At 39.4% G+C, this 15,037-nt stretch overlaps 2 protein-coding genes across 2 annotated transcripts in view; one reads left to right on the forward strand and one right to left on the reverse strand.

Moving 5' to 3' along the window:
* Window positions 1–15,037, forward strand: part of esrra (estrogen-related receptor alpha) — a 184,149-nt gene that overhangs the window by 48,455 nt on the left and 120,657 nt on the right. The gene's annotated exons all lie outside the window — the stretch shown is intronic.
* Window positions 1,464–7,757, reverse strand: gng3 (guanine nucleotide binding protein (G protein), gamma 3). Its single transcript, XM_088320971.1, has 3 exons — window positions 7,613–7,757; window positions 6,162–6,261; window positions 1,464–3,528 (listed from the first exon to the last, which is right to left on the reverse strand). The coding sequence occupies exons 2-3, from the start codon at window positions 6,258–6,260 to the stop codon at window positions 3,400–3,402; spliced, it is 228 nt and encodes a 75-aa protein (XP_088177097.1). The 5' UTR covers window position 6,261; window positions 7,613–7,757; the 3' UTR covers window positions 1,464–3,399.

A 15,037-nucleotide genomic window follows, 5' to 3' on the forward strand; every position in this document is an offset into this window, starting at 1 on the left:
GCATGTCGGTTGTGTTCAAATAAATAGCAAGCAGCAAGATGACGGAACAATTATGTCGACTACCTGTAGATGAGTCATGTTATGTAAATTCCGGACTATAAGCCGCAACATTTTTCCCAAGCTTTCAACCATGTGGCTTATGCAACAATGCGGCCAATTTATGCACGTTATAGCAGGTAAGAGTGAGACACGTGGAATATGTGTCAAGGAAGACTCAAGTTTAATGTAACTTTGCGCATGGAAAAAAACTAGCATGAACCCACCCTCATGGAAAAGGTGTCAATTGAAAGGAGGGCGCTAACTACCATATTGGGAATAATTTTACGAGTCCATTTGTAAACTGAAGTAATGTGGCGAAACGAATGGATCACAAGATACAACGTCCAACAAAGAAGAAATATTTAGAGTGGATTCCTATTTCATCTATTGGCATTATCGTGTGTTTTAGTCAATATTTGACAGTTGGATTGTATGGTTAGCGCTTCTGCGGCTCAGTTCTTCCTTCGCAAAGTTTGCATGTTCTCCCCATGCTTGCGTGGGTTTTCTCCAGACACTCCGGTTAAAATGCTGTACAAGTTTGTCACCATGCATCTTTGTCGAATTTTGTCAACTTTCACTCGGGCAAAAATTTGACTATGTGCAAGGAACAAGACAAGTATCGTGATACTTATCAATATCGACTGGTAAAAGTTTATTGTGATAATAGTTGTCATATCTCCCAGGCCTCCTTAAAATTGGTTGAATTTTAATGTTTTCAATGATTGAATTTGTTATGTTTCAAAACAAGTCTGTTTATAAATGAAGCTGACACTGCTTTTTGTTGGCTATGCTTTGCTATTGCATTTCTGGCATTAGTTTGTAGGGTTACGCCCAAGAGGACTAGTGCATCTTACACCTAAACGGGGCACTATAAAATGTTTATTAGTGCAGCAATTACGCATTGATTATGGACATTTACCACGGGCCGTTTCCCACTGATAAATTATAATGGGAGGAACCCCCAGCAGCGCAAAATGTTTATCCAACACTTGTATGGGGGGAGATTTGTCTCCAAAAACAATTACATTCACAATTTACTCAAGATTCCTAAATCAAATGTCTTGATGAGGGCGCACCCGAGATTTAAAAGTGATATATTTTTGCTCTTGCAAAATACATGATTCACACTGTATTTTTTCCCTTTCGGTGTAATGGAGGAATTGGAAAATTTGAAAGTGCTTGAATTTGGCCATGAGAAAGGTGTACAAACCCTGGTTGCACATTAAATGTCAAACCTCTTTCGAGGGATTGATTTGGTGCATCTATGAAACATGACATTCCATTCTTAAATATCCGTGACAAACTAACAAATGTGCTTAGCTTTTATCTGTCTAGCTAGCTGTGATGTCATCTATGGCAAGAAACAAAAACAATGCTTTTCTACATTTTTTGAAAGCAACTAGACATATTCACAAATGAACCAAAACCTTTTAATCACAGGTTTTATTTCAGTGTTGTGATATTTCCTTGTCATGTGATGTCACCCCCAAAACAACAATTTAATGACATATCACTCAAATTGGCACAGATCCACCCGAGTGACCCTATTTACTCCCATAAGCGGGAGCCGCGGTAAATAAAATAACCAAAGGGGAACACTTTTCAAACATCCGTATGAACGATGATGAATGAAAGTAACAACTAATAACAAAGTGAATAAATGCGTGTTAAAATGTGTAGATTCATGTGTTTATACACTTGTTGACTTAAGCCAGGGGTGTCAAACTCATTTTCACTGAGGGCCACATTAGTGTAATTTCTGTCCTCAAAGGGCCTGACTAACTTATAAATGTAAATCTTATTCGATATGTCAAATCAACATAGTCCTTGTTGAGTAACTATGAATTGATTAGTCACAAACATTACAGTTACATTGCTAAAATGTCACTACACATACACTACTGTTTAAAGAATTGGGGTCTTTCAGGCAATTTTGTGTTTTCCATGAAAAATGGACTTTAATTGATCAAATGAGTTGTCCAATGTCTGTGTTCTTTTACCCATATTAATCTCTTTTGTTGCTCACTCTCGGATGTGTTTTTTCTTTGACTCTCTGCCTTAAACACAAGCATCTCTCAGTCACCTCTTGACTTTAGATGTGGACACTGTTTTCGGAAGCTACTATTTAACAAAGGCTGCTACTTGATGACCTGTAAGGCATCTATTTGTCGAACTAGAGACTAATGTACTTGTCCTTTTGCTTGGTGCATTGGGTCCTCTCTTTGTACTCTGTCCTTTTTTAAAGGGTATAGTAGCCTACACACCTTTGTGGGAGATCTTCAGTTTCTTGGCAATATCTTATGTAGAATAACCTTTATAGACGGTCATGTTTCACATAAAAGTTCTTTTTCTGTTTCATTATAAATGTAAATCACACCCACAAATGTGATGCTCCAGTTACTGGACAATCTCAGGAAGGTCTATAGCCTCACTAAAAAGGTTTATAGCTTTTCTAGCCAGTTAAACTGTTTTCAGCTCTGCTAGCGTCATTACACAAGGGTTTCTAATCACTTATTAGCCTTTTACACAGTGTACTATACACCTATGCAGATATTTCATTAAAACCAGACATTTGCAGCTAAATTAGTCGTTTAACAGGTTAACACTGTATGGGGTGTTTTTCAGATTATTTTTCACAGGATCTTTAATTAAAAAACACCCCAGTACTTTTCCTTTAAAAAAAAAAGACATTTCTGAAGCGACCCAAAATTTTGAACAGTAATGCATATTTGTTAGAAACTTTAACAAATCTTGGGCATACAGTATTAAGGATCATCTATTTCTCTTTTTCACTCATTAGCATTGATATGGTAATACTAGCGTGTAGTGATGCAGAGTCATCACTTTGAACATTGTAGTCGACAGGAATGGTGGGAAATGTAGTTTTTGATCAAAGCACTCTTAACGCTCAGACATTTTTAGTTCTTGCGGGCCACATCTGGCCCACGGGCTATGAGTTTGACACTGTTTCTTAAGGGCTAGGTCTGATATCAGACGACACACAATCTCCACATTTTTTGTTCGACTGACAATTCACGAATGGCCTTTAAGAATTAATATTAAACATCGAATATCAGACAAAAATCCCAGATCAACATCCAGAAAGCTTCCTCATGAATGCAACATATTCTTAGCGTGAGTTTGACTTATTTGAACATGTTTTCTTACATATGCATTTGTTTTCCTTACAATCTGGCATCTTCCTGCGATGGCTCCAACTCCTGATCTTTTATTATCTAATTCCTATTCTCCGCACAGGCAACTTAAAGCCAATACCGCGATTGGTTGTATACATGCGCGATAACCTTCTTTTCTTTACTTTATTCTTTTTGGAAAGATGTCAAGAATCCCTGATTGTGCTCAAAGCAGAGCGCAAAAGAACTTCTTCTCCCTGAAAGGGTTTTCCGAAGTGGGCACGGGTGTGATCAGGGGATCGTTGCAAGCGTGGGCGTCGCAGTACGCCATCAGGTCTGCGGCCGCCTTCGAAACCTGCGGCGAGGACAAAGAGGGCCGTCAGTTTAGCAATATCTCATTCTGTGCAGAAGATAAAGACCATGGCAAGTCATAGTCATTGGTATAGCCCTTACAAAAAGGGTAGGCAATTGTATACCCTAGAACCATTACTCAGGGAACGAATGACCAGGAGCTACAACATGTGGGACCGTTCATTCAACTGCTATTATGTGTAGATCTATAGTTGTTAATACATTACAGCCATACATGCTATATGTTACTAATATCTTATAAATAAATGTTTCTACTTCACGGGTTTTAACTACTGCGAGACCTTTTTGGAACGCAGCCCCGAGAAAAACAAGGGATTGCTATATTCCAATCATTTTCCGAGATGGATTTTGAAGACCGCCTGTCTTGTCTTTGACCTCCTGAGCTCTAACGTCATTGGAGGAACACCAGCACCTTGGCTAGCCAGTCGCCATATTGTTTTATGTGTCCATTTGTTAAAGAAGTTACGAGTGTTCTAAGTAAAGTTTTGGTAGTTTTTGTGGAAAATGCTTGGGCGTTGTGTCCCAGGTAGAAGTAGTAATGGTACAACAAAGGGCTAATTGACAAAAAAAACACAAGGTGAGCTAACAGGGGTCTAACTGAATCTAGAAATGGTGGCCGTAGGCTCAGCGGAAAAACGTGAGGCTGGCCGACCACAAGACACGCAGTGAGCAATCAGGCTAACTGGAATCCAACGACGGAAACCATCAACGACTATGTCGAACGCGAAGCCGGCTGAAAATGAAAAACAAGAAACACAGCAAAACCGCCACCTGACGCCAAGCTAGCTGGGGAACCAACAATGAAAAGCATCGACGGCTACGGCAGTAAATGAAAAGCTGTCCAGGAACAAACCAAGGGTCACAGTAAAAAGGGGTGCTCTACTCTCTAGGCTAGCCGACTGAAAAACATGCTGTGGGCAGCCAGGCAAATCAGGAAATGACGACCCAAAGCTGAAACCGCTTCGGCGATATATGTGAAGCCAGCTGGAATAAACAAAAGACTGCAAAACGGGCGTTAACGCTAGGCTAGCCGATCAAACCACATGCAGTGTACAATCAGGCTAACCAGAAACTAAAGACAAAAAACGTCAAGGGCGATAAATGCGAAACCGGCTGAACCATGGGGCATGGCAAAACTAGCACAGACCTACTATAACCCAATTTTATCAATAGGGCAGATGTAAACACAGAATTTACGGTTAATCTGCGGATTTTGATTATTTATTTGTTAAATTACTTTTTCAATACACCATGCCTGGAGAAAACGTTTCGAACAGTACCTAGAAATGAAGGAGATATTGGAGTCGTTTAAAGCCCTGAGACAAAACTGATATGAAGCGTCTCGGCTCAGTGTTGGTTTGCAAGCTGTCAAGATTGCGCAAGTTTTTGCTGCTTCCATAGGTTGGTATACACATTTTCTCCTATATCTGTTATGTTGTGGCTATTATGAAGCAGTTTTAGGAAAATTGATTCTATACGAGTATACACGGTAATTTAAATTGAAGGATTTTATACATTTGACTATAAAGGATTTTATATGATTGACTACGCTACAGTGGGCATTTGCACGTCACACTGGGTATTTGTATATTGTGTTCTTTTGGCTTTATTATTGTACTGTTCTCAGCTCAGGGATGCTGCTGGAAATGTGAATTTCCCTTAGATAGATACTTTATTCATCCCCTATCTATCTATCTATCTATCTATCTATCTATCTATCTATCTATCTATCTATCTATCTATCTATCTATCTATCTATCTATCTATCTACAAATTATTCAGTGTAATGCAATACTGTGCTTTAGTTCAATGTACAAGGTCAGGGCAGGCTGGTGGAAGATGTTTACAAGAACAGCAGGAATGGGACGTACTGCTAATAGCACATCAGCACTTTCAGACGTTGTTGACGCAGGCGTTGTTTTGGAAAACGAGACATCAAGGAGCGCAAACAATTCCATGGCACGCCCATGGGAGGAGCCGAGACGCCATCTTGCGGGGAGACGTGGGCCAAGAAGAAAAAGCTAAAGGACTTGAGAAGAAGGCTTCCCACAGACTTCAATGTCACTTCGTCCGTTTTAGATGGAGTACACTTAGTTAAACTGTTAGGGAAAATAAATCTGCCCCCGTGTGAAAATTTTGCTTATCCTGTTCATTTTTCCCTCAAGAAACGAGCGTGCATCAATTGTTGGGCGAATTTAGGTTGTGTTTGGTTAATGGAGTCGGATAACTATCCATCCATCCATCCATCCATTATCTGCACTGGTTATCCTTAGTATGGTCGCAAGGGTGCTTGAGCCCATCGTCAGATAACTAATCCGAACAATTTGGTAAACGGTACATTTTGATATTTATTTCCAACAGTACCTCGATAGTTACTTTCAGAGTAACAAGCTTTGGGGTATTAGTAATCTGGAAGGGGAATTTCAAATAAAGTAACTTGTGACTACAGTACTGTTTCCCAGGAGAGCGCCCAAAACTGGTCCTGGCACACTAGCTTAAAAGGGTGTTAACAATGCTACATAGATGCTAATGGTTAGGTTTTGAGGCTATGGTGTTTCACATTATATGCCGGGTCAAGTTGAATCCCAGGAATGTGAGAACCCGCGTCGTCTTCACCTTTATCCTGCAGAAACTCGCCTCGATCTTCAGTTGCTCAACCAGCTTTCTTGCCTGGCCCACACTCATTGTGCTGTTCACCGGGGTGTCTCCTTTCATTCTGCATCACAACAAAGTGTTGAACTGTGAGAGGCCGTTTGAGAGGTAAATCACACTTGCCTCACACATATAACATCAGACCTGTCAACCTGTACGTTTTTGCTGTACAAAGGACGTTTATTATGCATTTTAAGACGTACAAAAAAATCTGTACGGAAAAACCCAAATTTGTCAATTATGGGTACCATCCGGTATACACCGACTATCACGAAACGGCAAATTTGATTTGTGTAGTGAAAGGAAGTCCGTTTCTTTTTAGAGAACCGGCTTTTTCGGCTCAACTCATTAGAGAGCCGGCTCTCAAACGGCTCACTTGCTTTGATGCATTATATTACGAATCATTATTATTGTATAAAGAAGTTAAGAAAAAAAGGAAGTATAAAAGGAGAAAATGAAAAAAGACAGGTTTATGGTTATCCCTTTAATCAGTATATTACCAGCAATAATTTAATGCAGAAAATTAATTAATAATTTGAATAAAAAAATGTATTACCTTCATTATATTTGCTTGTATTTTTTCCTTCTACATTGAACGTCCAAGCTACTTCATTTTTTAACTTTTTTTATAATAAACCTCATTCATGTCGAGCAACTCAGTGTCTCACAACAGAATGTTCATTAACAATATAAATGATACAACCAAACACAAGTACAATATAACATGTTAAACTACATAAATAAACACGTTTGGAAAAAAAAATATGGTGTAAGATTATTTTGCATTTTGTAAGGGAAAATACGACATTTTGTAAGGGCATGGAGCCCTGGAGGTTGACAGGTATGTAACATACTCTCACAGATGCACAGCTATACTCTCATGCAAACCCAGTCATACCCATTCACAAACACTCCTATACTCTCATACATACTACTGTACTCTTTCACAATACTAAGCTCTCACACATCCTCCTATACTCTCTTAGTCACACTACTATGCTGACCCATATGCTATACTGCACTCTCTCACATACTACTATACTGAAATACACACTACTATTCTTTCTCATATATATTAGTATACTCTCATACACACACTTTTACAGATCTGGCCCGCCTGAGAATAGAAAGTCTGGATCCGGCCTCAGAGCCAAACTGAGTTTCACATCCCTTGATTTAAATCAAATAAATATAGCATGTTATGCTAACTAGATTAACCCCCCACAACCCTCTGCTTGAAAACAAGACCTGGATTGTGAATCAGCAGACCTCAACCTTTGTGGATCTCCCTCCTCCCATGTATTTGCCACCCATTTGCCCTCTTCCCCGTACGGTAGTGCTCTTTAGAAGCAGTGTCGCCCATCCCCCCTACCAGTTTTCCCAGTGTTCCCAGTGTCAATGTATCTGGAGCTCACCCCTCAAAAGTGGCCAGCTGTAGATGCTCCCCCTTCTCTCGGCGGTCCGGACTTGCAGAATCTTGCCAGTATCAAATCTGGAGGATCATCCCCTCTGCAGTGAATGGTATCTGCCAGATGGAGGAGAAGAGAAAAAGAGGTGGGTGGGGGTTGAGTGGGGTGGGACTGACCATATTTGTGGAGGAGGGGGGCAAATTGGTGACAATTGCCCTCATGTTTTGCAGTATAATACTCAATTTAGAATTGATTATTATGTGTTTAAATTCAAAGAAGATGCGCATGTTATTTCCAGAGGTTAAATTATCAACATCCCCTTCCCCCCCTCTCTCTTTTTGCTCCCTCTGTTGCTATGGGGACTGCTGCAGTCTAGTGATGAGACTTCGGGCTTTATTCAAGAACTGGCTGTTTTGGCTCGGCTCACTGAAACGAGCCGGCTTTCAACTCTTTGGATTATTTTTGCTGCTTTTATTCATATATCATCCATTATTAGGTAACAATATGCACAAAATTACTTTAAAAAAGGGGGGGGGGGGTGGAATTAAATTAAGCGTGAGAAGACAAAAAAGATTTTTTTTTTGCTTTGAAAAAAGGGACAAAATCATAAAAATAATGAAGAAAAAATAATCAAGATGAAGAGAAGCAAAAAGCAAGAAAAAGACACAATTGAAGAAGAAAAATACAGAAAATGGAGAGAAAAAGAAGACAAAAGGCTGGAAAAATAAAAGTAGAAAAATGGATGAAAGAAGAAAATGACAAGAAAAAGCAAAATAGAAAAGAAAAAGGAAAAGGTAAAAAAGAAGAATCAAAGGGGTCTCAAACTCAATTAAATCAGGGGCCGCTGATGCTCGGGTCCGGGTGAGGTTGGGCCAAATAGGGTTTTCCACAAAAATATTCATCTGCTCTTAGAAGATCAGTGTTTTAGATCTGTCCACTAGATGTCGCTGTCATATGTAGTGCAAACAAAGATGAGTCCAAGGAAGACTACAGACTATGGCGACATAAAGTGAGCAAAAAGCACAATTTTTCCATTAATATACCCAGGCTTTCAAAAAGAAAGGAAAAGTATTTTTTTTAAAGAAATAAAAAAATGGGGAAGAATAAATGAGAAAAATAGGCAAACAATGAAAATGGGAAAGAAAGAATGGGAAACAAAAGCAAAAAATAAAAGTGGAGAAAAAAAAAGAAAAAGGAAATAAAATTAATAAACAGAGAAAAGACAAAAATGGGAAAAAATGCAATTTTCTCTCCAATTCGTCGTTTTATTTTTCTCTGTTTTATCTTTTTATCTAATTTTCCTTACCTTCCTTTTCTTTTTTTCTTATTTATTTTTACTAATTTTCTCTTTCATCCTTTTTTTCTTTTCCTTTTTATTTCTTATTCTTGTCTTTTTTATTTTCATATTTTTCTTTTCAAAAGCAATAAGGTGCGTTTTGGTCACCTTGAGTCTTCGTTGTACTTTTAGCACTCGTTTTCAGTGGCACAACAGGATACTGCGACATCTAGTAGGGAAATAATACACACTGCCCCTTTTAACTTTCATTATAAGGCAGCGGCCTCAAACTAGCATCTTGGGGGCTGTAATTGGCCCCCGGGCCACAAGTTTAAGACCCTTGCATTAAATGTAGATTAACGTTTGGAAGGGTGTGTCGAGAGGAAAAAAGTTAGTGTTTCTGCCATCTTGAATGTGGCAAGATAATTGAATAGTCTTTATCGTTACAAAACATTGTTTACACCAAATTTAGTAAGAACAAACGTGTAACATGACAATATGTATGATAATAAAAAAACAACTACTAATAAAACAAGTTTTTTTTTTCGGTGCCAATGTGATACCCTCATAAATAAGTGGGAGAAAGGTCAACACTTTATTTTGAAAAGTATTCAACACAATTTCTATTATTTCTCTATCTACATGGTTGAAAACCAAGGAGAATTTACAGTATTGCTACAGTGTGTTGTCTTGGGGTAGGAACCTTTGTGTAGCATGTGTTCACCGGTGTGCTTTACAGCGTGACTCACTTCCGCCCAAATTATATCAGTGAATGGAAAATAGAATGGATTCAGGAAGAGTGGTTTACACAGCTTTATACCAAGACACAAGCCCCTTATTTTAGAGATTATTCTGTTTTTGTATCCACAAATGATGTACACCATAAGTATTGGAATATTTCTGAACCTTTAAGTGTCGAGAATGAGAGCTTTATTTTGAGTTTTAGAGGTTTAAAAGACCTTGATGGGTTTATTGATAAAAGAGAGTTTACTAAGTAGCCACTTCAGTTTCACCTCTTTGATACGCAGTGTGTTCTTTTATCCATATGTGTTACTTTGAAGTTGAGAGTAAACGAGTAATTGTGGATGAGTATTTGCAACAGGATTCAAAATGCAATATAAACACATGTGGAACTTTACAAAGGGAAATTGTTTATTTTGTTTATGGATTTCGACTTGTCTATGGAGATTTTTCTTTATTGATTATTGTAAATAAGAGGCGGCGCAGTGGTTAGCGCGTGTGCGGCACAGTTCTGAGGTCACGAGATCAAACCTTCCTGTGTGGAGCTTGCATGTTCCCCGTGCTTGCGTGGGTTTCCTCCGGCACTCCTGTTTCCTCCCACATTCCAAAAACAAGCATGTCAGGTTAATTGGCCGGTTCAAATTGTCCCTAGGTGTAAATGAGCGAGTGAGTTGTCTGTCCCCGTTTGCCCTGGCAACCGGTTCAGGGTGTCCCCTGCCCACTGCCCGAAGACAGCTGGGATGGGCTCCAGCACCCCCGCGACCCTACTGAGGATAAGCGGTGCAGATAATGAATGAATGAATAGATGGATTCAAGAAGTGTAGTCCACACCGCTTCCTTCCGACACAAAATCTCTTTATTTTACAGAAACCCTCCGGGTAAGGCTTAGGCCACAAAAACCCCCCAAAAACAATTAAAGTTAAAATATTTTTTTGGGAAACTTACTGCTACATGTTTCCTTAAGTTCTTTGTTGAATTCTTGAATACAGAAATCTCCATTTGTTTAGGCAAACAAAGGAGACATTGCATATTGTAGCTGGTGTTTCGCACCCTTTTTAAGGGGGAACATGCTTTTGATGTGAGGCCAGGGTGCTCCTCCTCTTCTGTGTTTTCATAGTCGGTATTGCTAAGCGATATTTTCCATCAGTTTCATCCGGAAACAAATTTTCCTCCGCTGGTCATGTGACAAGGCTGCTACGTTTGATTGGTTAAACATGGAAGAGCCTGCTGGAGTTCTGCATCAAAATAAATGCGCCTTAGCGGAGACAGACAGACGCATACTTACGTGGAGGGGATTTATTAAGTAACGAAGTAACGACTTCAATGTTGCCTCATGTAGTGGAGTAAAAGTAGTCAAGTCAAGTCAAGTCATTTTTATTTGTATAGCCCTAAATCACGAAGAGTCTCAAAGGGCTTCACAGATTATTACACTATATTACACAAACTATTTTTCAGCCGACGAGAAGAGTAGGTTATTCATATGCTATGGAGTAGAAGTGAGTTTTAAGTTTAGATTTAAACATTTCCACTGAGGTTGCAGATCGGATCTCAGGGGGAAGAGCATTCCACAGCACCGGTGCCCGGATGGAGAACGCTCTCGAACCAGCAGAACACTTCTTTGCTCTTGGGATCACCAGAAGACCGGCACTCTCAGATCGTAGGCTTCGGACCGGGACGTAGGGGCAAATCAGATCTGAAAGATAAGAGGGAGCAAGTCCATGTATGATTTTGTACAATACTAAGAGAACCTTGAAATCACATCTATGGCTAACTGGGAGCCAATGCAGGTTAGCCAAAATCGGTGTTATGTGATCGTACTTTTTTGTCCTAGTTAAAAGCCTTGCTGCGGCATTTTGTACCAGCTGAAGTGACTTGATTCTAGACTTCGGGAGACCAGAGAGTAGTGCATTACAGTAATCGAGACGGGAGGTGACAAACGCATGAATTATAATTTCCGCATCAGACTGAGACAGTATTGAACGGATTTTAGCAATGTTACGAAGATGGAAGAAAGCGGTTCTAGTAATTTTCTTTACATGCATTTCAAAGGATAGATCAGGGTCAAATATGACACCTAAATTTTTAACTGAGTCACTCTGTGTGATGTGACATTTGTCAATGTTCACAGTAGTTTTTGAGAATATATCACGGCATTTAGATGGACCAATGACTAACATTTCGGTCTTTTCAGAGTTAAGACGCAAGAAATTGAGTGACATCCACTCTTTTATCTCAATGAGGCAGGCCTCCAAATTTCCACAGTTTAGTGTGGAAGATTCCTCCAACGGAAGATATAGTTGAGTGTCGTCTGCGTAGCAGTGGAAGCTGATATTGTACTTGCGAATAATATCACCTAATGGAAGCATGTAAATACTGAAAAGAAGGGGGCCAAGCACTGAACCCTGCGGAACACCGCAGGTAACATTAAAGGGCTCAGATGTCATTTCACCATATTTAACACAGTGCGTCCTATCTGAGAGGTAGGATCTGAACCACGAGAGGACGGTTCCTGAGAGACCAATCCATTTTTCTAACCGTTCTAGTAGGAAATTGTGGCGCACTGTGTCAAAAGCAGCACTAAGATCCAGCAGCAGCAAAAGTGATGAAGCGCCAGAATCCATTGCCAGTAGGAGATCATTTGTTACCTTGATCAGAGCTGTCTCAGTAGAGTGGTTAGCCCTGAATCCTGATTGCATGGATTCAAAAAGGTTATTCTCGGATATGAAAACATTTAGCTGCTGTGCCACTACTTTTTCAAGTACTTTAGAGAGGAAAGGTAGGTTTGACACAGGTCTATAATTACTTAAGATTTCTGGATCAAGGTTGGGTCGTTTCAGTGTGGGTTTAATAACGGCGGACTTAAAAGCTGCTGGAACTACACCTGAGGAGAGTGATATGTTTATAATATTTAGAACTGAAGGTCCAAGGACGCCAAAAAGACTTTTAATAAGTGAACCTGGGAGCGGGTCGAATTGGCAAGTTGTCGGTTTGGCCGCATTCACCACCTGTTTGAGATCATCAAGTGACAGTTCACTAAAACGGGACAATTTCCCAGGACAGCCACCCTGTCGTGCATCTGTAGATTTCAGCCCTTTAGTATGTGTGGTATTAATAATTTCTTTAGCAATTTCTTCCTGTATGCATTGAATCTTCTTAGTAAAGAAGACCATTAAGTCATGAGCAGAGTGCGTCGAACTATCTGCAGTAGTCTGTTGCCTTGTAAGCGATGCTACAGTGTCAAAAAGGGCTTTGGGATTGTTCTTTTGAGACGCAATCACCTTCGAAAGATAGGCCGATTTTGCAGAGGCAAGGGCCGCTTTATACTTTAACAAGCTGTCACACCATGTTTGATGGAAAACCTCAAGCTTGGTAGTGCGCCATTTTCTTTCCAATTTCCTGCATTCTTGTTTAAGGGTTCTAGTTCCGTTTTTTCTTCATAAATTCACGTAAGTAAAAGTATAAAAAAATACTCCTAAAAGTACGAAATTTCCCAAAATGTAGTCAAGTAAATATAACGGAGTACATCTACTCCGTTACTACCCACCACTGAATATGTGGAAAGTTCACTCGTTACATGAGCAATTTGAACACAATCCTGGGATGAATTAAGCACAGTTCACAGAAAAAAAAACAGCTGAATTGTGAAATTCCCAGAGTTCGCCATATGGTTCACATTGTAAAGCCATGCAGACGGTGGACTCGTCTGCCGGGTTGGGAGTTGCCGTCGATAGAGGTTGACGTCAATAAAGATTAAAGCGTATTATTGAAAGATTTTCATTTCAGCCCATTTGGGACATTGATTCTCCGATGACTGCTGGACCGACATCCCAGACAGGTCAGCAACACTAAAATGAACGGGAAACACTTTCACTTGCTCGGACTGCTTGGTTATGACTCAATTCAAGGCTGGAGAAGGTATTCAACAAGATTTTTTAAGTTGTATAGCACGAGAGGATATCTAATGTAACATGGATACAAATTTCTGGCTGATCAGAGAGGAACGTCAATATTTGTAAAATGGGGGATATCCTGACAACTCTACAAGTTGTGTCAATTGTCTTATGTTCATGTTTTTCTGTTTAATATTTTGTTTTGACCTCTGTTTTGCAATGTCAACAAATTGTAAAGTTTTAACTGAGTATTGTCCGGTCTCTTGCAATCAATCTCCCACACGCAAAGGCGTTATTTGGAACTGACCTATGGTTAAGTCCCGCCCTCAAACGCAATGAGACAATCACAATGCGCATAGCAAAATCAATTCAGTCAGACAATCTCAGCTACCACTTCCATTAAAATACATTACAGGTTGCCGGTTTTCGTTTGATTTTTTTTTTTTTTCCTGTACATTTTAAACTTTAAAATGGTCAAACGTTATGCATAGGGTCCTCGCACATCTGATACGGGGTAACCTGAGATTCTGGGCGATGGGATTTATTGTTTAATTTTTTTAGCCACTTCTAAATCAAGACAATTGTCATTTTTGGATAAAGTTATGCATTGACCACTGCACCAACTTAACGTGGATAAAGGTAATAAGGATGTCTGCATCTTATCTAAGGTAAGTCAAGATAGTATTTGAGGCAACATATTGCAGGAGAGAAATCTAAAGTTTTTTGGAACGTTAGCATCTCCAATCTTAGGCTGACGTTAGCTTACGTTGGCTCTTGACTGCGTGGTACATCACGTCACATTGTTTACTGGGCCTGTTATGTGCTAGTTTTGTACTTTGGTAACAGGGTTGGGTAGGGTTACTTTGACTGGATTACTTTCAATTACTTTGGGATTACTCCAATACCAAATATGCTAATAAAAGACAAAAGAAACTAAATATGAATAATATTATGACTCACAACACGTGGTAAGCTTTCTCTCCTGGCTTTGATCTCTTTGATCTCCGGCAAAACTAACATAAAATGCGACAGAAACAAAATGCCAACATCATTTTTGCCGTTCCATGTATTCCGTTACTCCCCAAGCCAGCACAAAATTTAGTAATTTTATTCATATTTAGTTTCTTTTGTCTTTAATTAGCATATCTGGTATTGGAGTAATCCAAAAGTAATTGATAGTAATCAAGTTAAAGTAACCCTACCCAACCCTGTTTGGTAATCATATGTGATTGTTAGCTGTGGTCTAAAGGGCTCTAGTCATAGTAACGTTAATGTGAGAAAATTATAGTTTGATTATAGTTTTAATATACCTTTGTATGATTCAAATGTCAAAAGTACCTTAACGAAGCCAAAGATTATATCCAAGTGTTGTTTGTCTTTTGTTACAATTGTATCAGCTTAGGTAGTTAATTTGCCCCTTCGCCTCACAGTCTTTCATCAAAAGAAGTCCTTCAGAGATGGCGCCTGGCTGTCTTACTTCCCTGTAATGTGCCTCTCCTCCCTATCTATGGTTCCTTAGAAATA

This window comes from Urocampus carinirostris, chromosome 17 (assembly GCF_059441175.1).
Source record: "Urocampus carinirostris isolate Australia breed hairy pipefish chromosome 17, RoL_Ucar_1.0, whole genome shotgun sequence".
NCBI classification, from domain to species: Eukaryota; Metazoa; Chordata; class Actinopteri; order Syngnathiformes; family Syngnathidae; genus Urocampus; species Urocampus carinirostris.